This window comes from Babylonia areolata, chromosome 5 (genome assembly GCF_041734735.1).
Source record: "Babylonia areolata isolate BAREFJ2019XMU chromosome 5, ASM4173473v1, whole genome shotgun sequence".
Taxonomy (NCBI): Eukaryota; Metazoa; Mollusca; class Gastropoda; order Neogastropoda; family Buccinidae; genus Babylonia; species Babylonia areolata.
This window is the reverse complement of record NC_134880.1, coordinates 27,468,151-27,494,850: the sequence shown is the minus strand read 5'-3', so window position 1 is coordinate 27,494,850 and position 26,700 is coordinate 27,468,151. Positions and strand designations below refer to the sequence as shown.

The following is a 26,700-nucleotide window of genomic DNA, read 5'->3' as shown; positions in this document are numbered from 1 at the left end:
ACACACACACACACACACACACTGATGAATAAAAGGAAAACAAAATAAAGAACACGTGCACAGTCTTAAAAGAAACCAACCTTTCTCTACAGTCCTGTTTGATATGAGCTCCATGAGACCATGAATGTGCTTCTGTTTCTCCATCAGTTGAGATGTCAGTTCTTCGTTTGAGCCTGTTCATGACACACACAACAACAACAACAACATATGTTCTGCTATAATAGCTGCCTGGGGGGCAACACACTATGCAAATACATCAATCTATTACAGGTCCTGCGAAAAGAAAAAAAAAACTGACAGCAAATTAATGAAGTTTAACTTCGTGCGTCATCTACATTTAATTTATCTATCTATCTATCTATATATATATATATATTTGTTTTTGTTTGTTTTTTAATACTTTTTACATTCATTCTGAGTTGTTTCTCTTGTTAGATAAATAATTTCCCATTTCACAAAGCCCACTTAATCATGCTCTTTCATAGTGTTTCTATTTATTCCAAACATTTATCTTTGATTCACACTAGTCTTACCTTTTTCTCTTGTTTCAAATTCATGATCACACTTTAATTTCACACACACACACATACACACACACACGCACATACACACACACTTTGCACACATAAAACACACATACACACATACCAAATCAGGCAGATACTGGCATCTTGAATACCAAATTCTAATATCAAAAACTGCTTTTGTTTTATGGTCCATGTAGCAACACAGATCAAATCATGTTTGCATAAAAGCCCAACCAGAAACTCAGGGTCATTAGTTCTATCTATTGAAATTACAGAAATGAAATTAAACAGAGCTTTTGTTTCACACTGAAAACACCTACATATGAGATTCACAGAAATCAAACTCAACAGTTTCTGCTTCATGTTAAGTTTATCCAGAGCATGCTGTTTAGAGAAATGAAAGCCCTGTGTTACAAACCACGGAGCTGTTGAATGTTCTGTTCAAGATGCTGAATCCTCTGTTCAAGATGCTGCTTTGTCTGTTCAAATTGCTGCGTTATCTGTTCAAAGTCCTGCTGGCGCTGCGCCTGAAGTGCCTGCCTTTCTTCCATATCCCCTGTGGAAGAAGAACAGAAACAGATACCTCACAGTCTTCAAAAAGACTGCAAAATGTTCAGAATAATTATTATATTTATGTTATAGTGTCAGGTTATGGTTGGGTTATGGCAACCCCAAGCCACAATACACTACCCCTTGTTTACCACCTCCCCCCTACTCTCCCCCCATCCCCACTCCTCCCCCATGAGATTGTTGGTCATAGGAAGTCCCTTCCCTCTCCACCCCCCCCCCCACCCCCTCTGCCCCCTCTCTCCCAGCCCTCTCCTCCTCAGCTAAGCCCACATGCCTGCTCTGTTGTTAAGCCACCTGCAGGTACCTCACAATCAAACATAGCCAGAACGATTTGCCTCTCAGACACTCCTCCCTCCTCCCCCACTCCCCTCCCCCCACCCTTTCCCTGCTGAAGTGTTTTAAGGATTAGGACAGTGTGTGTGTGGCATCCTGGCTATCAGGTCATCCTCTTCTGATCAACCAGAGTTGTCTGTTTGCAACATTTTATACACATGGCGTGTTTACAACCAATCGGGTGATGTGTCTCTAAATAGCAGACACAGACTGGAGTGTTGGGACCATTGGTCCATTGGGTTGTACCAGTTGGGAAAGAATGAATATAAACAGCAAGCTCACATGGCTGCAGCCTTTTCCCTGCTGTTAGCAAACTAGGGAGCCAGACTGAGAGACTGAGGCTCCACTGAGAAAGACATCTGTTGACCAGGAGGGCTGTAAGTAGTGAACTAGGATCTATTTTTCGGACTTGGTTGGATGTTTGATTTCAAGTACTGGGTTCTGTGACTAATACACTGCCCCAGTGGGATTGTGTTCTGTCACAAGAACACGAAGTGAACTGTGATGTTTGTCACATAAACAATGAGAGACCCATTGAGCTGATGTGGTATTGCACATAATTATAAGTGTAACAAACATGTGTTTGATTCAGAAACCATGAGTTGTGTCAGAGTACAGCCAGTATGTCTTTGACTTGTTGAGTGAAAGAAAAGTGGTTAAGGTATAAAATGTAGCCAATACTTTGCTAAATCGAAGAACTGGTTTGAGTCTTTGAATACCCCCCCCCCATCCCCTGCCATACTATTTTGCTATAGGTATTATGGTATGATGTTTTGATATCATGTTTGGGTTTAATTGGTGTATCTTGGCTCGCATAAATGATAATGTTCAGTGACACGTCGGTTCAATGTAAGCATTGTGTTATGAGAAGCTATAAAGATGATAATTGTGTGTATTATCTGTGTGTAGAATAGAATGTTTTGTTAAGCTACTCATGGAGTTAAGAGAGATATTACCTACCTGTTTGTATGTTAGGTGGTGACGGTTATATCTGAGGCAAACAAATATACTGGCTAACTGTGTGTGGAGGATATTCCATGTGTGTGTGTGTGTGTGTGTGTGTGTGTGTGTGTGTGTGTGCACCAGGGTGATACAGCAAACTGTTACGGGAGACATGTTTGACTAGTTGGTAGTTGTGATTCCCATGTGCTGTAGTCATGTGTTAAATGCCAGTGGGACAACACATAATTGTAATGTGTTTAAAAGATTTGAGACCACTCAGAGTCAGTCCTATGTTGGTGCACACAGGTTGCTAAATATTTACCAGAGAGAATTTACTTGGTACTATGATTACCAGTGAGATGCTTTGTAGAGACAAAGGGAAGATATGTTCGGTACTTTGTAAATAGTTATTATTGTACGGTGGTTTAACTGTGGTTATGAATACAGAGAGTTTGTATTTTAGTCACTGACCTGTTTGGTGCACAGTTTGTATTAGTCATATATTTGGTAGAATATTTTTATGTCACTGACTGTTGGTTGAGGATAAGTTAAAGTAAATGGAGCTTCCGTATTCTACACGGATCTCTTTGAGGAGAGTGTATACATCTGGGTACATGGTGAAATGTTATATTTTGTGTGTCTGTTTGAATCGGTCCGATGACAAATTGATGTTTTCATGTTATTCTAGCCTTTCATGGCAATAATGTTTTGCATAAGTTTTGGTATTGTTTTGACCTGGGTTTTGGTTTTTTGTATGTGTTCCAGGTGTGCTGCTAACTGCTAACTGCTAAGTTAGGACGTGCTGCTAAGTGCAGTTAAGTTAGAGAAATAAACACCTCATTTCATCTTACTAAAAGACCCTGCTGTGGTGCGAGGAGAGAGCGGATTGTGCACCTATCCTCTGCCTGTTGTCCTACCCCTTCCTTCTCTTCTACCCCTACCCCCACCTTTTTACACTCATATAGCGCTGAATCTTGTGCAGAGACAAATCAAAACGCTTTTGCACCAGTCATTCAAACACATGCATAACTCTAAAACTGGGGGAGGGGTGGGGGGGGGGGGGGGTGAACAACAACAAAAAAAACAACAACAAAAAGAGTGGATCCGAAGCTGATCGTAGAGAGCGAGATGGAGTGTAGAGGTGAAGGCAGCCACAGAGATAGGAAGGGGCAGATTTGTGAATGCATTTATAACATAGAGTGCTGATCTTGTACTTTATTCTGTGTGAGACCGGGAGCCAGTGGAGATGTTGCAAAAGAGGAGTGATGTGCTCAAATCTTTTCTTTCCGAGGACGAGTCGGGCAGCAGAGTTTTGTATGCAATGAAGGGACTGAATGGATGAAGCAGGCAAACCAGACAAAGAGAGTTACAGTTGTCAAGGCGAGAGAGAATGAGAGAAACGACAAGTCTAGATGTTGCATCAGTGGACAGATATTTCCAGATGGAACTGATGTGCCGCAGTTGACAGTAGCAGGATTGACATGTCTGATAAATTTTTGCATGGACAGTGTGTTGTCAAGGACAACACCGAGGTTCCTGACTGACCTGGAAAGATGGATGGATGTACTACCAAGTTTGATTGTGTCAATTGTGATGGAAGACAGTTTTTGTTTAGTTCCTAGTTCTTAGAATGAGAAAATGTATTGTTCCAACTACATCTAAAAAAAAGAAAAGTGCTAAAATGTGGTAAATCAGATGATCAGATATAATTTCTAAGTATATATTCTCAAAGAAGTTTGAACAGAATTACAAGTTTTAAAATTGGTGAATTAGAATTCTTTTTCCGGTTAACAGAAAACATTTCTCTACCAAATAATTAAGTCAACAGCTGATTATTTATAGCTATTATGCATCAAATATTGTCAGAGATTTTTTTCTTTGTTTTTCACCTGTGTTTCAGTGTCTGTCTGTCAGAATGCTTTCCTTGGTACGAATGATTGAGCGAGAGAGAGAGAGAGAGAGAGAGAGTGTGTGTGTGTGCCCAGAGGGGGGTGGGGTGGATGGTGAGTTGTGGGTGGGGTGGGGGATGGCGATGTGGAAGGGGTTGTGTGTGTGTGTGTGTGTGTGTGTGTGTGTGTGTGTGTGTGTGTGTGTTTCTTTCTGTGTTTGTGTTCGTTCTTTTGTTTAGCATCTTTTCACTATCAGTGATATTAGACGTTAAAAATAAAAAAAAATAAAAAAATTTAAAGGGGTGGGGTGGGGTGGGGTGGGGTGGGGTGGGGGCATGGGGTATAACTAACATGCTATTACATTTAACAGTAACAATTCAATAATAATAATTATAATAATCAGAAACCATTAACACAATTCTGAAGTGCATTAAAGGAATGTAGAAATAGGGCTATGAACTAATGCCTGTGAAAGTTCGACCATAAGAACCTCGTCAGAAATAACTTTACAAAAATCATCTGCAGAATTATTATTCTCTTTGAAATACTTGGGCAAGAAGGTACGTAACTGCTGGCAGTGAAACAAACAATGATGCAAGCTGAACTGCTTACCACAATGTAACATTTTTACTATACTTTATCTTCAGCGCATCAAGTTTTATACGGAAGAAAGTAGAGGTTATTAATCTTGTATAGCAAGCTGATGGATTCGGTATCTTTTCTTTAATAATATTCTCGGGGAATAATGTTCCTTTATGGTTTAAAAACTTTAACTTCCATCGGTTATGAAATCGACCCCATGCTGATTTTCCTAACAAAGTGTATGCCTCTTTTACGGAGAGACGGACATGTATTTTTGTCGATTTTTCTGAATCTTGCGCTCCTCTTTTAGCTGCTTTATCAACAGTTTCATTGCCAAGAATGCCCACATGAGAAGGCACCCAACAAAAACTGACCTCAGTCCCTTTAATCCTTAAACAATGTACCAAATGATTTGCCTCAATAACTAAGTCAGGTCTTGTTTCAAGGCTGAATAGTTCTAGAGCATAAAGTACTGATTTGGAATCAACAAAGAATGCTATTTTCGAGAAAACTATTTGATGGCTCACTAAGTAGTTCAGAGCTTGTATAATAGCAATTAGCTCAGCTGTGAATATGGAAAGGTGTTTTCCAATAAAGTAAGATTTTTCAACTTTAAAGGCAGGAATATAGAAAGCCGCACCAGCGTTTTTGTCATCAAGAACAGATCCATCTGTAAATACATGGAGATGATTCTGATATTTTTCTGTTATATGAATTCTGGCAGTACTTGTCGTGATATTGATGTTTTCTTCCTTTTTTGTTTCAGAATAAGTGATATCCAACTGCTTCCTGGACATTAAAAACTGGATGACTCGAAATAAGTTACAATTGAACGCGGACAAAACTGAAGCAATGATCATAGGAACTAAACAAAAACTGTCTTCCATCACAATTGACACAATCAAACTTGGCAGTACATCCATCCCTCTTTCCACGTCAGTCAGGAACCTCGGTGTTGTCCTTGACAATACACTGTCCATGCAAAAATTTATCAGTCAGACATGTCAGTCTTGCTACTGTCAACTGCGACGCATCAGTGCCGTCCAGAAATATCTATCCACTGACGCAACATCTAGACTTGTCGTTTCTCTCATTCTCTCTCGCCTTGACTACTGTAACTCTTTATTGTCTGGTCTGCCTGCTTCATCCATTCAGCCCCTTCAGCGCATACAAAACTCTGCTGCCCGACTCGTCCTCAGACAGAAAAGATCTGAGCACATCACTCCTCTTTTGCAACATCTCCACTGGCTCCCTGTCTCATACCGAATAAAGTACAAGATCAGCACTCTATGTTATAGATGCATTCACAAAACTGCCCCTTCCTATCTCTGCGGCTGCCTTCACCTCTACACTCCATCTCGCTCACTACGATCGGCCTCGGATCCACTCTGTTTACGCATACCCAGATTCAAACACTCGACTATTGGCCGCCGTTCTTTCTCTGTTTCTGGACCTTGCGATTGGAATGAACTTCCTTTTTCGCTTCGTCAAGTCTCCACACTCAGCTCTTTCAAGTCTGGCCTTAAAACCCACCTCTTCCCAAAATAGCCTCCCTTGCCTGCCCTTCCTTGTCTTTAGTTTCTGCAGTATTAGAGTTATGCATGCGTGTGAATGACTCGTGCGAAAGCGCTTTGATTTGTCTCTGCACAAGATCCAGCGCTATATAAATACCATTATTATTATTATTATTATTATATCAAAATCCGCTTTCAACATTTCCCAAAAAGGAACAGGAGAATGATGTGGTTTTGCAGCTAACTCTTTCATGTTAACTTCAGATTCTTTTAACAGATTTGAAATGTAAGTTGCAACTGTTTCTTGTGATGAGATGGCTTTAGCTCTTTTAGGAAAATCAATGTCTGATCTTACTGTCAGTTCATCAGCAATGAAATTTTTTGTCATTGAAGTGTACCTCACAGCGAATTTTGCTGTTGCTAACTCACGATGTTCATTTAAGGGAAGAATTCCGGCTGTTTTGTATGTTTCCTGATTGGATGCATGAGAGGGCACTCCGAGGGCAATTTTGATAGCCTTACAGTCTACACTTTGAATCTTTTGTAATAGATATTTAGGTGCACTGAAAAATATTTCTTGTGCATAGGTTATCTTAGATCTTACAAGGGCCATGGCAAGATGAATCAATGTTTTTGTATCCATTCCCCAGGGTAAGCGGCTTATAATTTTCATAAAATTGATACTTTTCCTTGCCTTTGTTAAGATGTAATCAAAGTGAATGTTCCATGTCAGCTTTGAAGTAAGATAAACGCCCAAAAAACTTCACTACCTGTTTATAATCAATGACGTCACCAAGTAATTTAAAAATGGGTGTGCTAGATGGGTTACCACCTGAATTAAACAACATCATACATGTTTTTTCAGTCGACAAAGCTAGACCATTTTCAAACATATAGTTACCAATGTTATCGAGATCAGACTGATACAAACGACGTATATAATTCTGTGCTCTTTGTGGGGTTGACTTTTTTAGATTGACACCCATCCACATACATATATCATCAGCATACTGTACTAAAACTACACGATTTGACAATGCCTTTGGTAGATCCTGAATAAGAATATTAAAGAGAATAGGGGCTATAACTGAGCCCTGTGGAATTCCCATGTCAAGTTTATGTGGCAAAGAATAATGTGTTCCCACCCTTGCTTGAATAATTCTATTAGATAAAAAAAACTTTTAATATACTCATAGAGATTACCAGATATTCCAACTGATTTCAGTTTGAATAAAAGACGTTTGTGCCAAACCTGATCGTAGGCTTTTTTTACGTCAAAAAACGTTGCGAGGACACTTTTTCTGCGGGCAAACTGATGTTTTATTTGAGTTGTAATCTTTACTAGGTGTTCGACCGTTGATCTTCCTTTTGTAAATCCAGCCTGGTTCACTGGAATGATATTGTATTTTTCGCAGTAAGTTATAATTCTAAACAGGACTATTTTTTCCATCAATTTACAGACATGCGAGGTCAAAGCAATAGGCCTGTAACTATTTTTATTACGTTTAGGTTTTCCTGCTTTTAAAACCGGTACAACTATTGATGTTTTCCATATCTGTGGTACAGTTCCAGATGTCCAACATTTCTGATATATTTTGTGTAGGAAAACGATACAAATTTTTGGGATGTATTTTAGCATCACATTCGATAGTGCATCGATTCCAACTGAACTTTTTTTTATTTGTGTGTGTGTGCGTGTGTGTGTGTGTGTGTGTGTGTGTGTGTGTGTGTGTGTACACTTGTGTGACACAGAAAATGTTTCAATGTTTCCAGTGTTTGCGAGAGTAAGAGTAAGACTGAGAATATGAGAGAGAGATAGAGAGGTAGAGAGAAGGAATAGAGAAAGACGGAGACAGAAAGAGACTGAGGGGAGTATATACCTTTAAGTTGCTGTTTTTCCTGTTCAAGATGTTGCAATTCAGCTTTCTGTCTGATAAGGGCACTTGCTGATTTGGAACAAGCATCTGCACACACAAGTGTGAAGGTTACGTTTGAAAGATGAAACAACAACAAAAAGAGAAATAAAATGGAGTGATACTGCAATAATGGTACCCCAAAAAAAACCCCAGGCCTTCTGTGTGTCTATGTGTGTCTATGTGTGTGTAGGTGTGTGTGTGTGTGTGCGTGTGCGTGTGTGCGTGTGTAGGTGTGTGTGTGTGTGTGTGCGTGTGCGTGTGTAGTGTGTGTGTGTGTGTGACACAAAAAATGTAATATTTCCATAATGTGGATAAGAGTGAGAATAAGAGAGAAAGAGAGAGAAAAAGAGAGAGACAGAGAAAGAGACAGAGAAAGAGAGACAGAGAAAGAGACAGAGAAAGAGAGACAGAGACAGAGAGAAAGATAGACAGAGACAGAGACAGAGACAGAAGGAGGATAGTATGCACCTTTAAATTCTTCTTTTTTCTGCTCAAGACGCTGGATGGTGTCTTTCAGTTCACTGCAGTCTTTCTCTGATTTGTCATAGTCCTCTGCACAAATAAGTGTGCCGTGAATATGATATCACTTAAAAAAAGAAAAAAAGAAATCATATTTAGAAAAGGAGAATTAAAATGCAGTGATACGCAATAGTGACAAGAAAAAAAAAACAGGTTTTGTGTGTGTGTGTGTTTGTGTGTGTGTGTGTGCATGAGTGCGTGCGCCCACACGTGTGTGCACATACACGAGTGTATGCACATATCTGTGTGTGAGTGTGTATGTGTGTGTCCGTGTGTTTGTGTGTGTTTCTCTTCACAGGTGTTGATGTGAACATATCAGACAAAAGGAATAAAAATGAAAGCAAAAGGAAAAACAAAAAAACAAAAAAACAAAAAAAAAGCAAAAAAAACTAAAAAACAACAAGCGCAGTGTCATGCTGTCATGTTTGTAAGTAAAACCAACAAATGCAACACGTAAATGGTCAGAGATTCAGGCTTTTAATCCAAAAGTCTTGGGATTTGAATCAGAACAATTAAGAGTGAACAATTTTGTTTGTTTTCCAATGAAACAGTTTTGGCTGCCGTGAAGAAATGGAGGACAAGATGCTGAAATATTAGTTTGATGTTCATTATATGCTCCTTGATTGATTGTGGCCATGATATCTCGATTCACTGGTTCATTATCAGTTGTTTCGCTGGTCAGTTTAACGACTTCTCTTTTACGAAGTCCTTTAAGTAATTTCCTGTAACTGTATTTAGAGTTGGGGTTTTTTTTGTTTGTTTTTTTTCTTCCAAATTTCACCCACATTTTTACCCTCATTTGCCCAGTTTCTCCCAACCCTCCATTCATCCACATCTCCCACCCCTTCTGACCGATAATACTCAGATGTATTCATAAATACTTTAACAAAATGTCTTCAATCACCGATATGTGTGACGGGACATTAAACAAAATTCCTCCTCACTGGTTCAAGTGAGATCTCCCCTGGCACTCATGTGTGGTGAAGTTATACGCAATCCTAAGATTGAAAGTAGTAGTAGTAGAAGCTGTCAGGAACAGCAATTTGTCATAACGTTGTCCATGGGTGGAATTTCATGAGAACAACGCTTGGTCAGTCGCAGTCAGAAATGTGTTAATCAACCTACATTGTGCTCATTGCATCCTTTCTACTTTTATTTCATGTCATTAATTTTCAGAGGCATTGACCCCACACTGTTCTTTCTGAATGCCCCATAAAAAAAATACTGGGCCACACCTGTGCCACCTGTTGCTCTTTACAATCATCTCAAAGTGCTTCAAAATGTGTTCAAACACAATCTACACACACACACACACACACACAAACACAGATGTACATGCAGATACACACACACACTAACACACACACACACACATACACACACAGGCACACAAAGACACTGACACACATTCAGAGGCAGACACAGACACAGACACACACAAACTTGCAAACAACAACAAGAAGAGAAAAAAAAGGAAGAAAGAAAAGAAAGAAAAAGGAAAAAGACATACTTTTCAGTTTCTTATATTCTTCCTGTAAACGCTCTGTCAAGTTTCTCTGCTCTTTCCATTGTGCTTCCATTTCCTTGGACTTTGCTGCACAGAACAAATGTAATGAAAAAAACAACAAAAAACAAAACAGAAACAAAAGGTGACTTATCAGTGCACAGGAGAGAGCAGATCAAGATAAAACAGAGCCAGGACAACGAGAGCAAAGCATGTACATGAACAAGGTTTAGGGATGTGGCAAGTATGTATGTGCAAGAATGTGTATGTGAGGGCGGTGGTGATAATTATGGTTGACTGTCATTCTGAACACATGACTGATTAGTTTGGCAAGCAAACTGGTGCCCATATCTATATGGATTCTAAAGTGCAGTTGTTGTTTTTTGTCTGTACTTTCCTCTTCATTCGGATGATTTGGTGTCAAACTGCAATATTCCTCAAGTGTAGGGTTCTTTCAGTATCTCAAGTGTAGGGTTCTTTCAGTATCAATTACAGAAACCCCCACCTCACGGAAATTCTCTTCAAGAAATTAACTCTTTTCTATCGCTCTCTTTGTTTCTGGCCTTTGTCCTTTTTCTTTTTGTCCTCTCTTCCTTGATCGTTTTCAACTGCTGGTCCATTCACCTGCATATTTTTCTTTTCTTTCTTTTTCTGCACTCTTTCTATGTTTTTTGGTGTGTTTTTTTGTACCTCTTCTTTTGCTAGTACCTGAATCCCGTTTATGAGTTTTCACATGCAATTGATCAAATACACATATTACAGATCCTGTAACCCATGTCAGCCTTTGGTGGGTTATGGAAACAAGCAGCATACCCAGCATGCACATCCTTGAAAACGGATATTAGCTGATTGCACGGTGGGTAAATAAACAAACTGGTCATACTCGTAAAATTTTACATATCTGTACGAGTATACATGTATGTGATTGAAAACTGATTGAGTGACGCAGGAAACGAATGATGAGCACCCAGTGGCAGCTGTCAGTTGATTTCTACCCAGGTAGGCAGCTTGTTGTGCAAATGACTCCATGTTTGTAAAGTGCTTAGAACTTAGTCCCTGACCAACAATAGGCGCTAAATAAGTACCAATATTCCCATCAAAACCTTGGACATATGACGTATTAGCAATTTTTGATTTTGTATGCCTGTTATATATATATTTTATTTATTTATTTACTTATTTTATTTTTAAATTTTTTTGTTGTTGTTGCCCCATCATCTGCACCGTTTCAGTGGCATTACTCCCACACCACCCATTCCAGTTCCCCATACACAGCCACATCTGGATTCATCTGTCAAAGCCCCAGTGCCGTCAGTCCACAGAGAACCATCGATGTTAGTTCGCCGGGAGGCCACTCACCAGAGCGGATCCTGCACTGCTGCTGAGTCACTTCAGTGGTGTTCTTTAGTGCCTTTCCTGGTTTAATGTACTTAGGACACCACATACTAAGCACCCTACTGATGACAATAATGGCTTCGTCATAGAGCCAGACTGAGTGAGCGTCTCCCCCAGAGTGGAGACCGCCGCCATGTCCCTTCAATGGCGATGTCCCATGAATCTGCGCACAATGAAGACCTTGACAAGACTTACCCCAAGTATGTCCATGGTTTATGTGCTTGAGTGTGACAAAACTAGCACCTAGTTTTCTTTTCCAGATGTTTGTTTTCATTTTTGTTTTCTCAGGTTCTACTGGACTAATATTCACAGTTTTTCAGCCCTAATAATATGGCCCTACATGGTCACCTGTGCCAACAAGCAACAAAAGAGAGACACGCGGTAGTACTGTTACAGCCTTTTCATTAACCCTTTCAGTGCTGCAAGGATTACACCCTGTGCAACTTTTCTGGGAGGTTTCAGCAGTGATTTTTGGATGGTTAAGAAAAAAAAAGAAAGAAAGATGATTGTTCTCATTGATCATTCATGCATTGCTTCACTATTCAATGTTTACAGCATCATTCTTGACATCACTGTCAGGAGTAAATGCACAATATGCACATGAAAGTATTGCATGATACTCGCCAAGTAGTGAAACATGACTTTGTAGTAACAATCATAAAAATCCTTGAAAAAAAAGAAAAAAAAGAAAAAAAAAGAAGCAGCTTGAAAATGTTCAAACTGCATCAAAATTCTGACAATAGGCTGCGCTAAAGTTTATCAAAAAATGTGCCCATTGCATAACATTTAAACCTGGCTGAATGGTTTAAAAACTGATTTGATGAATCAGGGTTCAATGCCTTAGCAGCACTGCTCAGCTGTGGGGTGGAATCCTTCACCCATTCAACCCCGAGGAGTTTACAGTTGCAGCTAGCTTCCTCTCCATGCTGATGCAGAAAAACACAGAAAATATACTATCATCGAACGTTTTTTGCCCTCTAAACCGACTTGTGGGGACACAAATGGACATACTGTCGAAGTTTGTTCCCTTTGCTTGCAGTTTATCCATATGTGGGAACATGGAAACTGTTTTCATAAAAGGATTTTTCACATAAGGAGTACACCACTATCAGGAGGAAGGTGGCAGAATGGTTAAGACACTCATCTGCCAATACAGACAGTCCATGAGGGTCTAGGTTTGAATCTTGCTGTCATCCTTTCTCCCAAGTTTGACTGGAAAATCAAACAGAACATCTAGTCATTTGAATGAGATGATAAACCTAGGTCCCGTGTGCAGCACACACTTAGCGAACTTAAGATGAACCCATGGCAACGAGAGTGTTGTCCGCTGGAAACATTCTGTAGAAATCCACTCTGATAGACACACAAATGTACATGCACACACTCAAGGCCTGATAAAAAGTGGTGGGTTATGCTGCTGGTCAGGCATCTCCTTGGCGGATGTGATGCAGCATATATGGATTTTTCTGAACGCACTGACGCCTCCTTGAAAAACTGAAACTGAAAACTGAAACTGGATTTTCCACAGCCATGCCTTGCTCAGGCACAGGCTTCAATGAGTCAAGGCTGCTCATCTTCCACTGTCCTGGCAGTACTCATTCAGTTTTTGTTTCAAGGACGGTGGATCAGATATCTCCCACTGTTACGTGTGTATTCATGGAAGTATGCCTGCATTTGTATCAAGACATCTTAAATTCCAACCAGGTTCAGAAAGGAGAGTATATAGAGAAGGATAAAATGAATCATGAACACATCAATCAATAAATAAACAACACTGTAAATAAACAAGTGCTTTTTTATGTATCTTTTTTTTTTCAGTATTATCACTACTTCAATTATACTTGGCCATTTTTCTTTGTAAAACACATCATACATCCACCCTTCATTTGTAGTATAACAAAACATTTTTATTTTGGTTTTTTTTTTGTTTTGCTTTGTTTTGTTTCTTTTGATTTGTCTGACATTTGGGATATCTATTGGAAATGACAATGCCAAAGATAGTTATGTGGGTAAAACAATAAATGTACCTTTCAGTTTTTGATTTTCCTGTTTCAGATGGTCAATGGTACTCTCCTGTCGATGGTACTGAGCCTGCAAGTCTTCCAGTTCCTTAGACTTGCCTGTGAAATCAAGAAAGCGTGATATAAGGAAGTGATATGTGAAAAACAGCATTCATATTCAACTGATACTTTTAGCCCGTCATCTTTGTTGGAAACCAGCTGCTGTGTGCATGCGTGTATCTGCATATGTATGTGCATGTTTTTGTGTGAGACTGAACAACTTGGCAATATCTGACTCCCTAGCAGTTTTGATGCTCAGCATAAGTATCTTCATTCTTAACCTTCTTCTTGCTGGCTGACTGACACACCTAATTGTCAACCCACAACATTACCAGTAGCATTTCCCAGATCCAGGGCAAACTTGTTTTTTCTCCCCCCCTCCCCCCCGCGTTTTTAAAAAAATAAAAATTCTTATTTTGTTTCAATTGTTTGCCTTGTACACATCTTTCATTTTATTTCATTGCAGCTCTTTGACTGATGAAGACTGGTGGAATTATATTAGTTTGACATGAACTACAAGAGCTTGAAGTACATTTTGTGTACTTGTAAGTTGTATAATTGATTTAAATGAACAGAAGCAATGCAGTCCTAAGAGGAAGGATATTCGAATAAAGAAAAGTGACTAATGTCCCGACCTGTAAACTCAATCCTATCTTAGTTGGGCAACAGTCCTTCACTCACAAGTGTACTCATCAGCAGCAGTCAAGGGATAATGTATTTACACTTACATTGATACTTTTGTTTCATTATATGTTGTTTCGTTTTATGTCCATGTTTCATACAAACCTAATGTATAAGCTCTAAAGGCTTGGGTTTAAATCTTTCACCGCCAAGTTTCAGTGTGAAAAACACTCCACAACGCCAATTGTTTTAGAAATGATCCTCTCAGTCAAAGGCATTGGTTCATGTCAAAACAATACAAAGGCCTTGTTCACTTCAAACTAGGTCAGGGGGCAAAGTTTAGTCATTGTTCTAATGTCGGGAAACTGGCTACAGCTGTCGAGATTTGTTACAATGTGAAAATGATCTCATCAACATGACCCCTCTCTGTCGACAAAAGTCGCCTGTGGTGGTGAAAGAGTTAATTAAGTGCAGGTCAGCCAGGCAGATGTGATGTTGCGTTAATGAATCAGTCCGCATGTTTCATTCGACACCTCCTTCAAACTGGAACTGCAATTGGAACAGGGGTCCATCTACCTGCCTGCCGGACAGCCAAGTCAATATCTGCACACACCCCCTCTGCCTCCCCATCCCCTTCCTACCCCTTCAGCCCCCAACTCTCTCAACCTGGTTCTGGAAAGATCTTGTTCAATGAGTGACCCATGCACTCACCATTCTTCACGTCCATCATTTGCATTTCCTGCTGCGTCATCCTTGAGTGGACTTGACCCAGTTGCTCTTGAAGATGTTGGACCTGACACAGCAACCTGTGGACCTCAGCAGCATCACCTGGCACAGCGGTGGAGGACTCAGATACTTCACCTTCAACACCATAAAAAATTTCAGTGGTTCAAGCAATGATGGCTTCAATGACATCAACAACGACAATGAAAAACAACAACCCAACAACATGACCTCATTCTACTTCAGGTATGGGTTAACTAATACCATGATTACTTCCCCTGTGGACCAGGTATGAGTATTCTCGCACCAACACACTATTCTAATTCCGTTCATTCTTGCTTGGTACAGTTGGCATTCTATGGATTCCAGAAGCATGAAAATGAAACTTTGTTTGACCGATTAAATCAACAATTCTCCATCGATTTTCGCTGTTTAAATAAACCAACGTGATTTTTCTGCAGCAGTCTCCTGTAGTGCTGTTCCAGGGGAGTTGCAGGCATGTAGCTGTGGAGTACAATGAGTTAACATCACCACAGACGGGTGCAGTGGCAGAATGCTTAGAGCGCTGGATTCTTGCTTTGAATTTCCTGGGTTCGATCCCCAGCTTCAGAGCACCTGATGGGTTGTAGGTGGATATTTCTTTCTGATACTTCCAGGTCAACATCTGTGCAGAATTACTGTAGTAGCCTGAACCTCCTTCATGTGTATACACACTCACAAGATAAAACATGCACTCATTCCATCCTAGGGAGTTTACAGCCTCAGCAGGCTTCCATGCCATACTGATGCAGAAAAAAACCCCACAGATTATAAAATGTTTTTCCTCCATATTGTCTGTAGACACATCCATAAATTCTGTAGAAGTTAGTTCCTTCTCCTTACGATTTATGCATATACAGGAATGTGAAAACTGTTTTGATGATACAAATTTTGATGCCAGAGCAATGCTCAGGCACAGTACTGATTGAGTTAAAGGTCCTGTTGATGGGCGCAACAGTCAAGTGACTTTCAATCTGAGGGTCTTGGGTTTGAATCTCGGTAACGGTGCCTGGTGGGTAAAGGGTGGCGATTTTTCCGATCTTCCAGGTCAACATATGTGCAGACCTGCTTTTGCCTGGACCCCTTTTGTGTGTATATGCAAGCAGAAGATCAAATACATACATGAAAAGATCCTGTAATCCATGTCAGCATTCAGTGGGTTATGGAAACAATGACATATCAAGCATGCACACCCCCGATGACAGAATACAGCTGCCTACATGGCAGGGTAAAAAACGGTCATACACGTAAAAGCCCACTCGTGTACATACAAATGAACATGGGAGTTGCAGCCCACGAACGAAGAAGAAGAAGAAGAAAAAGAAGAAGAAAAGAAAGGCCCTGTAGCCAGGGTCAGCATATGGTGGGTCATGGAAACAAAAACATATCCAGCATGGCTGCCTACATGCAAGGTAAAAATGGTCGCACAACTGAAAGCTCACTTGAATATGTCAGTGAACGTAGGAGTTGCAACCCACAAATGCAGCAGCAGCAGAAGAAGATATAATAGAAAAAAAACCTATATATTATCACCACAACCCTGACAAACCACCCCTGTAAAGATATAGCTCAGCCTGTCTGTTATCTAGAAAAAAAAGGGTAATAAAAGATTAATGCAACTGCAAAGCCAGTTCCCCAAAAATTGTTGGTTGGATGATAAAAAGTAATCACACACACACACACACACACACACACACAGCGTCCATGCACAACAACCAGTGAAACAGAACAATGACAAGAAAGAAAAAATATAAAACAAAATAAGAAAGAAAAGGTTAAATGAGTGCATGTGTCTAAGCATATCACGGGCACACAAGCATACATGCACACACACGCGTGTGCGCACACGTGCGCACACACACGCACACAAACACACAAACAGCTGAGTGCATGCAAAACAAGCCTCCCAAACAAAAGTATGAAGTACGGCCTATCACTAAAGTCTTCAGTCAGGCGACAGCCCTTCACTGAAGAAAACACATGACAACAGAAGTCAAGGGGTTAATGGAAAGACCTGAAATGAGCTGATGCTATTCAGTGGCTATTGCTCATCCATTTCAGTTTAGCTTCCCTTGCCGCCTCACGGCTAAAGATTTCTTGCACACCCATTAAAAATCCAGAAAAGCACACAAAGAGACTTTCATTCCATCAGCAAATAGTAGTCTGAACAATTCAAATCCTATACACAAATCAGAATGCATTGTCTTAAGTTAGTAGCATAAGGGATGATGTGCTTGTTGCCTTAATCTTTGATGGGAGTATTACTAACTGGGAGTGCATGGAATACTGTATGGCATGCTACAAAGCTGGGATCATGACCATCTATGTGTCTTTTCAGTTCTTGTGTGCATGTTATATTTCAAATGGTTTATATTCATATTTATTTCTCAATCAATAAATCAATCAATTAATGCCCCCCCCAAAAAAAAGAAAGAAAAAAAAAAGAGAAACACATTCGGAAAACTCACTTGTTCTGTCTAGCGAACGACTTGGGGAGCCAGCCTGAGAGCCAATAGAAGTGTTGTCCCCCAAACCTGAATCTGCAGGGGAAGGAGGCACATGCTCAGTGCTGGTTCCAGGAGAAGCAGTAGCATCAGCTGACCCTTGGGTTGAATCCGCTGCATTTCTCCCCACGGCTGGCGTTGTGCCTTCGTTCTGGTTTGCTCTGGAGCCAGTGGCACCCTGACCAGGGGTCTGATCATTTCCTGGCAATGGATCTGAACGTGGTGACTGTTGAAGTTTTGAATTGGACGTAGCAGATTGTTGATGATGCTGTACCGTGGCAGAAAATGGCTGCTCAGCTGGTGGCATACTTCCTCTGCCCTCGGGATCCTGAGTTTGACCCGTCATTTCTGTTTGGTCAGGACCAGCCGTGTGTTTCTTCTGGTCTGTGCTTGATGGGCTGGTGGTTTCAGAGACCTGGGTATGCTGACCGCTTTGAGAGCCAATAGAAGTGTTGTCCCCCAAACCTGAATCTGCAGGGGAAGGAGGCACCTGCTCAGTGCTGGTTCTAGGAGAAGCAGTAGCATCAGCAAAAGATTTACCTGACCCTTGGGTTGAATCTGCTGCCTTTCTCCCCATGGCTTGCGTTGTGCCTTCGTTCTGGTTTGTTCTGGAGCCAGTGGCACCCTGACCAGGGGTCTGATCGTTTCCTGGCAATGGATCTGAACGTGGTGACTGTTCAGCTGGTGGCATACTTCCTCTGCCCTCGGGATCCTGAGTTTGACCCGTCATTTCTGTTTGGTCAGGCCCAGCCGTGTGTTTCTTCTGGTCTGTGCTTGATGGGCTGGTGGTTTCAGAGACCTGGGTATGCTGACCGGCTTTCGTCTGTGCGGCTACATGGAGGACACTTGTTGGTTGATCTTGCATCGATGGTTGTTGTGAAGGGCTGGGCCTGTTTGGAAAGTTTTGTCCATGACCAAAGAGTTGTTTGGAGCTTGAAGTTCGCATATTTCCTCTTCTGTTTGCAGGTTTTGAGAACCGTACCTGTGGTGTTGTTGGTGTTACAAACAGAAAGGGTTGGGTGTTGACCTGCTTTCCATCCCCGTGGGGCAATGTACCCGTTGATAATGGTGTACTGGTTTTACCTGACACAATAAAGAACACTTTTCTTTTTTTTTTTTTTGGTTTTCCAAGAAAATCCAACACAAAACATTTTCAACAGCTCTAACAAATTCTATTGTGAAAATACATCAGAAAAAAAGAATATGCATGTTGAGTTTGTAAATTGGGACACTTTCACATATTTTTTTCTTCTGCTTTTAAAGATAGTAGTTATTTGGACTTAGTTTATAGAGTTAATATTAAAGCAACAATAATCATTTATATATCATGCATTTGGGCAAGGGTAATACCAAATCACAATCTGAATTAGAAAAATCAGCTGGAAAAGAAAGTGACATATTATTTTCATTGTTTTCTTTTTATAATAGTTAGTAGCAGTAGTAATATTTCTTCTAATAAATCAAGAAAAATTCATTTTATTCAAGAAAGTAATTAGGTTAATAAGGAATTTTCAACAGCCATAATAATGTATACACAAATATAACACTAATAACTTAATAAGAATTTGCCATTCTGACTTAAAATTCAGAAATATTGCACTATGAATGTGTGTGTGTGTGTGTGTGTGTGTGTGTGTGAGTGTATGTGTGTGTGAGAGAGAGAGAGAAGGAGAGAGAGAGAGAAAGAGAGAAAGAGAGAGCCAGAGACAAAGGCAAAGACAAAGACAGAGATTGTTTTAGTGTGCATGTGCGCGCATGCACACGCACACACACACACACACACACACACACACACACACACACATGTTGTTTGCCCTTACGTCTCAGATTAGAACTTGTCAGTACGCATTCACTTGCATTTATGCCATCAGTGTGAGCAAATATTTGCATGTGAACAACATGAACAACATGTTTGTGCACAAACTGTTTGTTTGCCCCCCCCCCCTTTCTTTTTCTTTTTTTTTGCAATATAACTCTCCTCACCTTCCAGTAATGCAGAAAGATTTCCCAAGTTCACATGGTAGGGAGACTCCACAATCCTAGCAGCATCCAACTCGTCACTCCCGGCAGGAGCAGTCTGTGTGTTGTCCTTGGTAGCTCCTTCAGTCGATGCTTTTGCTTTGGGGTCAGCGAAAACGTTGCCTGCACCTTTCAATCAGAGATGAATGAGCAATCAAAGGTATGGCATCAACTGCACACACACACACACACACACATACACACACATGAAGAAATGTTGGGGTTTTGTTCCTCTGTATCTTTTATTTACCTGTGCTTTGCTCAATCGGAAGCATAAGCATAAGCAGCATTGCCTGAGCATACCTTTCCCTTTATTGTTGTTTAATCCTTTACTCGCTTTTCTTTCACCCCATTTGAGTGGTTTTCGTAATCATGCTCCGCTGAACAGCGGTTTCAGAGAACAGATAAACTTGTAAGAAGGAACCACTCGCTTATGAGTTGTATGGAGGACACTGAATCACTGGTGAGCAGTTTTGCAAGGACAGTTAACATGTCAGGAGAATGGTGTGCAATTTTGCACGGACAGTTAACTTTTAAGGAGGAAGCTGCCTCACTGGTAAGCAGTATTGCAAAGGACAGTTAAATTGTCAAGAGGACACTGCCTCATTGATGAGCAGTTTTGCAAGGACAGTTAACTTATAAGGAGGAAGCTGCCTCACTTGGTGAGTAGAAGATGCAATGCTTTGACTGCAGTCCTGCTTCAGAGGAGCAGCAAAAAGTCAGAGAACTGTGGCTTGCATGACTGCTTCTACCCTACCACGTATGGGCTGGTAGCCACAGACCTTTTTCATGGGTGTGCGTGCTAGGTATGAGCTCGATTTCCATTAACACACTGAACACTGACATGGATGCCGGAATCATTTACATGTGTATGTGATCTTCTGTATTCACATACATATGCGTGCGAGAGCGCGTGCGCGCGCACACACACACACACACTAAACCTTTCATTTACGTTTTTCATGACAAATAAATATGATTCTGATTCTGATTATTATGATTCTAATTCAAACACACACACACACACACACACTCACATTCAAACTACAAACTACCCATGCGTAACTTATCAAACTTACACACACACAGACACTGACATCTATCTATCTATCTATCTCTCTCTATATATATCTATAATATATACTCGAGAATGCGTGTGTGTGTGTGTGTGTGTGTGTGTGTGTGTGTGTGTGTGTGTGTGTACTCAGAGAACACACAAACCATGCCTTTAGGCCTACCTTGTGAACACTGAAATTCTACAATGAGCCAAAAGCAACATACCTGTGGCAACAGAACTGGGTCCAGAAACAGATGTTGTTGCAGGGAAGCGAACACTACCAGAACCACCAGGAGTGGCACCCGAACCACCAAAACTGAAGCCAGAAAAGGGGACAGAAGCACCACCAGATGCCATTTGCCCAAATGAAAATGTGCTGTTGGAACCACCAAAACCACCAGCGGTAGCACCAGAACCACCAAAACCACCAGTGGTAGCACCAGAACCACCAAAACCACCAACGGTGGCACCAGAACCACCAAAACCACCAACGGTAGCACCAGAACCACCAAAACCACCAGCGGTAGCACCAGAACCACCAAAACCACCAACGGTGGCACCAGAACCACCAAAACCACCAGTGGTAGCACCAGAACCACCAAAACCACCAACGGTGGCACCAGAACCACCAAAACCACCAACGGTGGCACCAGAACCACCAAAACCACCAGCGGTAGCACCAAAACCACCAAAACCACCAACGGTGGCACCAGAACCACCAGTGTTGGCACCAGAACCACCAGGTAAGCTACCAAATGCCTTTGCCCCAAATGCAAAAGGGCTGTTGGATGCAGCTGGACTTTGACTGTTCATGTTGGCGCTCGTCTGGCTTTCAGTGCCTTCTCCGTGTGAGGCAGGGCTGCTTCCAGCTTCCTCATCGGAATCTGACCGTTCCTCGGGATCTGCCTCACTGCCTGCATCATCATGCTCATCAACAGACTGCTCCTGAGCATGAAGTGGTCTTGGGTCTTCTTCATCGTTGTTCTTTGGTTGATGACCGCCGTCCATTGTAAACCCAAGGCAAAGAAACCTGGACGGACAGAGCCATAAAAACATTGTATTGCACTGTTTTGTTTTGTATTGTATTTACTCTCTTTTTTGTCACAACAAATTTCTCTGTGTGAAACTCGGGCTGTTCTCCTCAGGGAGAACGTGTCGCAACACTAAAAGCGCCACCTTTAAAAAAATTTTTTTTTTTCTTCTGCTTCTTCTTCTTTACTGCCTGCTTGTCAAAATGGATTTTTTTTAAAACAAAATTTTGCCAGGGACAACCCTTTTGTTGCTGTGGATTCTTTTACGTGCGCCAACCAGTTTGTTGCTGTGGGTTCTTTTACGTGCGCTAAGTGCATGCTGCGCACGCCGGGGAGATCTTGCTTTATCGTCTCATCTGAATGATCAGCGTCCAGACCACCACTCAAGGTCCAGTGGAGGGGAAGAAAGTACCGACGACTGTGGGATTCGAACCAGTGTGCCCAGACTCTCTCGCTTCCAATACGGACGCTTACGACTACGCCTTGTGTGTGGGGTGGGTGGAGGTGGGGTGGGGGTGGGGGGCTGGGGAGGGGAAGGAGGGGGAAGGGGGGCAGGGGGGTGGAGTGGGGGGTGGGGAGTGCGTTACCCTCTCATCGGATGTTCATGTCATGCGTATGGATACAGTTTGTTTACAGACTCAGCTCAGTAATATGCCTTCAGCTCAATGGGAGAAAGGGACAGGGAGGGAGATGGGGGGGGGGGGGGGGGGGGGGGGAAGGGGGGGGGGAGCAAGAGACGGCAAGAGAGAGAGAGAGAAAGACAAGACAAGACAAGACAAGACAAGATAATTTATTCTCGAGGATAACTGATGAGCACTGGCGCGTTTTTTGGTTTTTTTTCCCGATCCAGTCCCCGCCCTGAAAAAGGATCTACACTGCACAATACTGCATTATATATGTCATTGCATGCCCCAGAGAGAGAGAGAGAGAGAGAGAGGGACAGAGACAGAGAGAGAGGGAGACAGACGGAGGCAGAGACTGAGACCGGAGAGAGAGAGAGAGTGAGAGAGAGAGAGAATCCAAACCCATCAGAACTGATGGTCGAAGGGTTTTGTACAAGTTGCTTTCGGGTCGTCTTCGACGGCACACCACCACAATGCAAAATCTCTCTCCCTCTCTCTCTCTAGCCCACTCCCCCACACCATCCATTTTCTCTGTTCATGATCGATACTACTTCTTTTTTTTTTTTCGTTTTGTTTTGTTTTTGATATAGCTTATATCTTCAAGGGTCACACACCAAGCTCAAAGCGCCCCAGAAAAATAATACGGAATCGCCGATTCTACGACAGGCTGTCAAAGTAGGCAGAACCCACTGACAACTGCTTGCACTTATCATTCGTTTCCCCGTGTACCCACACAGAGACATAGACACAAACACAGACAGGCAGACAGACAGACAGATACACACACAGATACACGCCGAAACACACACACACACACACACACACATATATATATATATATATATTTATTTATATATATATATAGAGAGAGAGAGAGAGAGAGAGAGAGAGAGAATTTAATAATTTTTTTCTACAGCATTTTGCCAGGGACAACCATTTTCTTGCCATGGGTCCTTTAACGCGTGCCAAGTGCAAATCATAAACACGCCCGAAAAACAACAACAACAACAACAACAACAACAACAAAAAAAAAAACCCCAAAAAACCTCGGTCAAGTTTATCGTCTCACCAGGGAATGACCAGGGTGCAGATCATATTACTTAAAACTGGAAGGAGAACCCCGCGAACCCCGGTGTAGTCGGAAAATAACACTGCGGGAATAAAACACTACAGACGTGTTTTTTATTTCCAGTAAAATAACACTGGGAGTGTTATTTTCCTAGGAAGATTACACTCCTTCACCCAGGAAAAAATGACTACGCCGCAGGAAAAAAAGACTGCTCTAGTTTTTCATGTGTGTGCAAGTTCGAAATAACCAAAAGTTTGACAGAGTTTAGTGCGTTCCAATTTAAAGTATTATTTCATCTATTTTGTCCATTGCAGTCGAAATTGTATAAAAGTGCACTTGCAAAGTAACAGTAACTGTATCTGTTGTATCGCCCATGTTATAAAACGACTGTGCTAAAATTCTTCCATGATTAAAATTCTTTTAGAACACGTTTAACACTCGCATGAAACAACCCTTTCGAAGTGCCCACAGAAGTGCCCCTTCAGGAAATATGCCGTCAGAGAAGGAATATAGATACGTCAGCCAACCTCTCTTTGGACAACTTCGGCAGAGCTATCCTTTGGACGACCCATCGTGCAGAAATGAACCAAGTTGCAACAGTCCGAAACAACTCTTTTTTCAAGTCCGGGGAACAACACGGGCACTGAGTTCGGCTCACTGCCTTCGTGCACTCTGAACAAAATGAACACAATTCACGCTGGACACCCGCAGTGTGTTTTTTCCCCCGCCAGTCTTATTTGCCGCCGTAGTGGCAGTGTTATTTTCCTGGCGCCAGTGTAATTTTCCTAGGAAAATAACACTCCCCTTCCGAGATTGCAGTGTTTCTTTCCTAGGAAAAATACACTCCCAGTGTTTTTGTCCTGGAAGTCTTTTTTTGCCTCCTACAGGTACATGTATCGCCAGATTCTCACCAGTGCGGGCACTGACATCATGGTATGCACCAGCCTGGGATCAGCTTCAGTTCTTCATGCCACTCAGTGTTGACGGAGACCAAGCACCCCGCAGAGAACTGGACGAACAGCTAGCTAGGGCTTTCTGATCAATCGATATAGTGCATTCATTTTAGCACTCGGAGTGCGCTGCATGCATTTACTGTGTGTAGATCTACGCAGGCAGTTACGATGTTGTTGTGGTGTGTGTGTGTGTGTGGGGGGGGGGGGGGGGGGGGGGGGGGGGGGGGTGGGGTGGAGGGTGCGGGGTCAATGTGTGTGTGTGTGGGTGTTTCTCTGTGTGTGTAGGGGCGCGCGAGGGTGGGGTGAGGGTGGTGGTGGTGGACGGGCTGTGTGTGTGTGTGTGTGTGTGTGTGTGTGTGTGTGAGCGCCTCTGTGCGTGTGTGTGTGTGTAGGCATCTTTGTGTGTCAGTATCAACTTGACGAAACTTGAGGATTTCAGATTTAGTTGTGGCTGGTAAGTTTCATCTGCTAATAATAATAATGTAATCTAGCGCGTCTGTGTCAGTGGGAGAGCGAGCCAGTGCGGCAAACGAAAGTGGCCAACGTTAATGTATACACGTGAATAGAAACGAGAGCAAACCGAAATCTGACGGCAAAGGCTTATATCTATCTATCTCTGTGTGTGTGTGTGTGTGTGTGTGTGTGTGCCAGTGTATACGTGCAGTCACACATGTTTGACATTCACACTCGATCTGACGACACACACGACTGGGAGCACCATCCACTGAACTCTTCCCACCTCCCCTGCCACGCACGAGTCCACGGTCTTCTCCTCAAACACATATACTCGCGCGCGCGCACACACACACACACATTAACTCGCGACTCACACAAACGACGTTTTCCCGGCTTCCCAGCAGTGCTCCCCCCCCCCCCCCCCAACACCGTAACCCCCTCCTCCCCCTCCTACCCAGTTTTCGTCTGATATCATTTGTCGTGGAAAGAGTTTAAAGAACGACACACCACACAACACCACACCTCCACCCCACACCACACCATACCATACTACACCACAATTACCACCTCGCCACAACACCCCACACAATATCGTACAACACCACACCACACCTCCACACCACACCACACCACACCCCACATCACACCATATCGTACTACACCACACCACCACACCTCCACCCCACACCACCACCTCTCCACACCACACCACCCCACATCATACCTCCACCCCACATCACACCATATCATACTACACCACACCACCACCTCTCCACAACACCCCACACAATATCGTACCACACCACACCACACCACACCTCCACCCCACACCATATCATACTACACCACAATTACCACCTCTCCACAGCACCCCACACAATATCCGGTACGACACCACACCACACCACACCACACCTCCATATCACCACCTCTCCACACACCACCTCTCCACACCACACCACCACCTCTCCACACCACACCACACCTCCACACCACACCACCTCTCACACCACACCACACCACCTCTCCACACACCACACCTCCACACCACACCACCACCTCTCCACACCACACCACCACCTCTCCACACGAAACCTCACCTCCACACCACCACCTCTCCACCCCACACCACCACCTCTCCACACCACACCACCACCTCTCCACACCAAACCTCACCTCCACACCACCACCTCTCCACCCCACACCACACCTCTCCACACCACACCACACCACCACCTCTCCACACCACACCACCACCTCTCCACACCACACCACCACCTCTCCACACCAAACCTCACCTTCACACCACCACCTCTCCACACCACACCACACCTCTCCACACCACACCACACCACCACCTCTCCACACCACACCACCACCTCTCCACACCACACCACACCACCACCTCTCCACACCACACGACAACCTCTCCACACCACACGGCCATACACTACACTTGGTCCTCCGGTGTCCCGTGTACAAACTGCACTTTATTTACACTGCAGGGGGAAAAAAAACAAACAAAAAAACCCAGAGCAGAGCTGCCTGGCTGCGTTGCTGACTGCAGCACTTACACACCCACTGGCGCTCTGTTCGTACGTGTCAACGCGACCTAGGACCGTGAAAATCATAGCGGACCCAATAATGTACTCGTTCCCTGACGCAACCGAGCACCCCCAACGCCTCCGCCCTCTCTCTCTCTCTCTCCCTCTCTCTCCCCTCTCGTCCGCCTTTCCTGCCCCAACCACCCACACGCGCTTGTGTGTGTGTGTGTGTGTGTGTGTGTGTGTGTGTGTCCATATATATGTGTCTGTACACATGTGTGTGTGTACGTGTGTGTGCGTGCATGTGCGT

General features: G+C 42.7%; 1 protein-coding gene across 3 annotated transcripts in view; it reads right to left on the bottom strand.

The window, feature by feature from the left end:
- Positions 1-26,700, bottom strand: part of LOC143282009 (uncharacterized) — a 74,347-nt gene that overhangs the window by 39,589 nt on the left and 8,058 nt on the right. For 2 of the 3 annotated variants that reach the window (XM_076587402.1, XM_076587405.1), the window contains exons 2-11: positions 20,939-21,744; positions 19,622-19,786; positions 17,603-18,721; positions 15,084-15,233; positions 13,719-13,811; positions 10,303-10,386; positions 8,742-8,825; positions 8,238-8,321; positions 946-1,083; positions 81-173 (exon numbers count right to left, since the gene is read on the bottom strand). In XM_076587402.1, coding sequence (XP_076443517.1) covers positions 81-173; positions 946-1,083; positions 8,238-8,321; positions 8,742-8,825; positions 10,303-10,386; positions 13,719-13,811; positions 15,084-15,233; positions 17,603-18,721; positions 19,622-19,786; positions 20,939-21,722 — 2,794 coding nt within the window. In that variant the 5' untranslated portion in view covers positions 21,723-21,744. Of the gene's footprint in view, positions 1-80; positions 174-945; positions 1,084-8,237; positions 8,322-8,741; positions 8,826-10,302; positions 10,387-13,718; positions 13,812-15,083; positions 15,234-17,602; positions 18,722-19,621; positions 19,787-20,938; positions 21,745-24,348; positions 24,500-26,700 lie in introns of those variants that run through there. The other variant, XM_076587404.1, reaches the window with a different exon arrangement.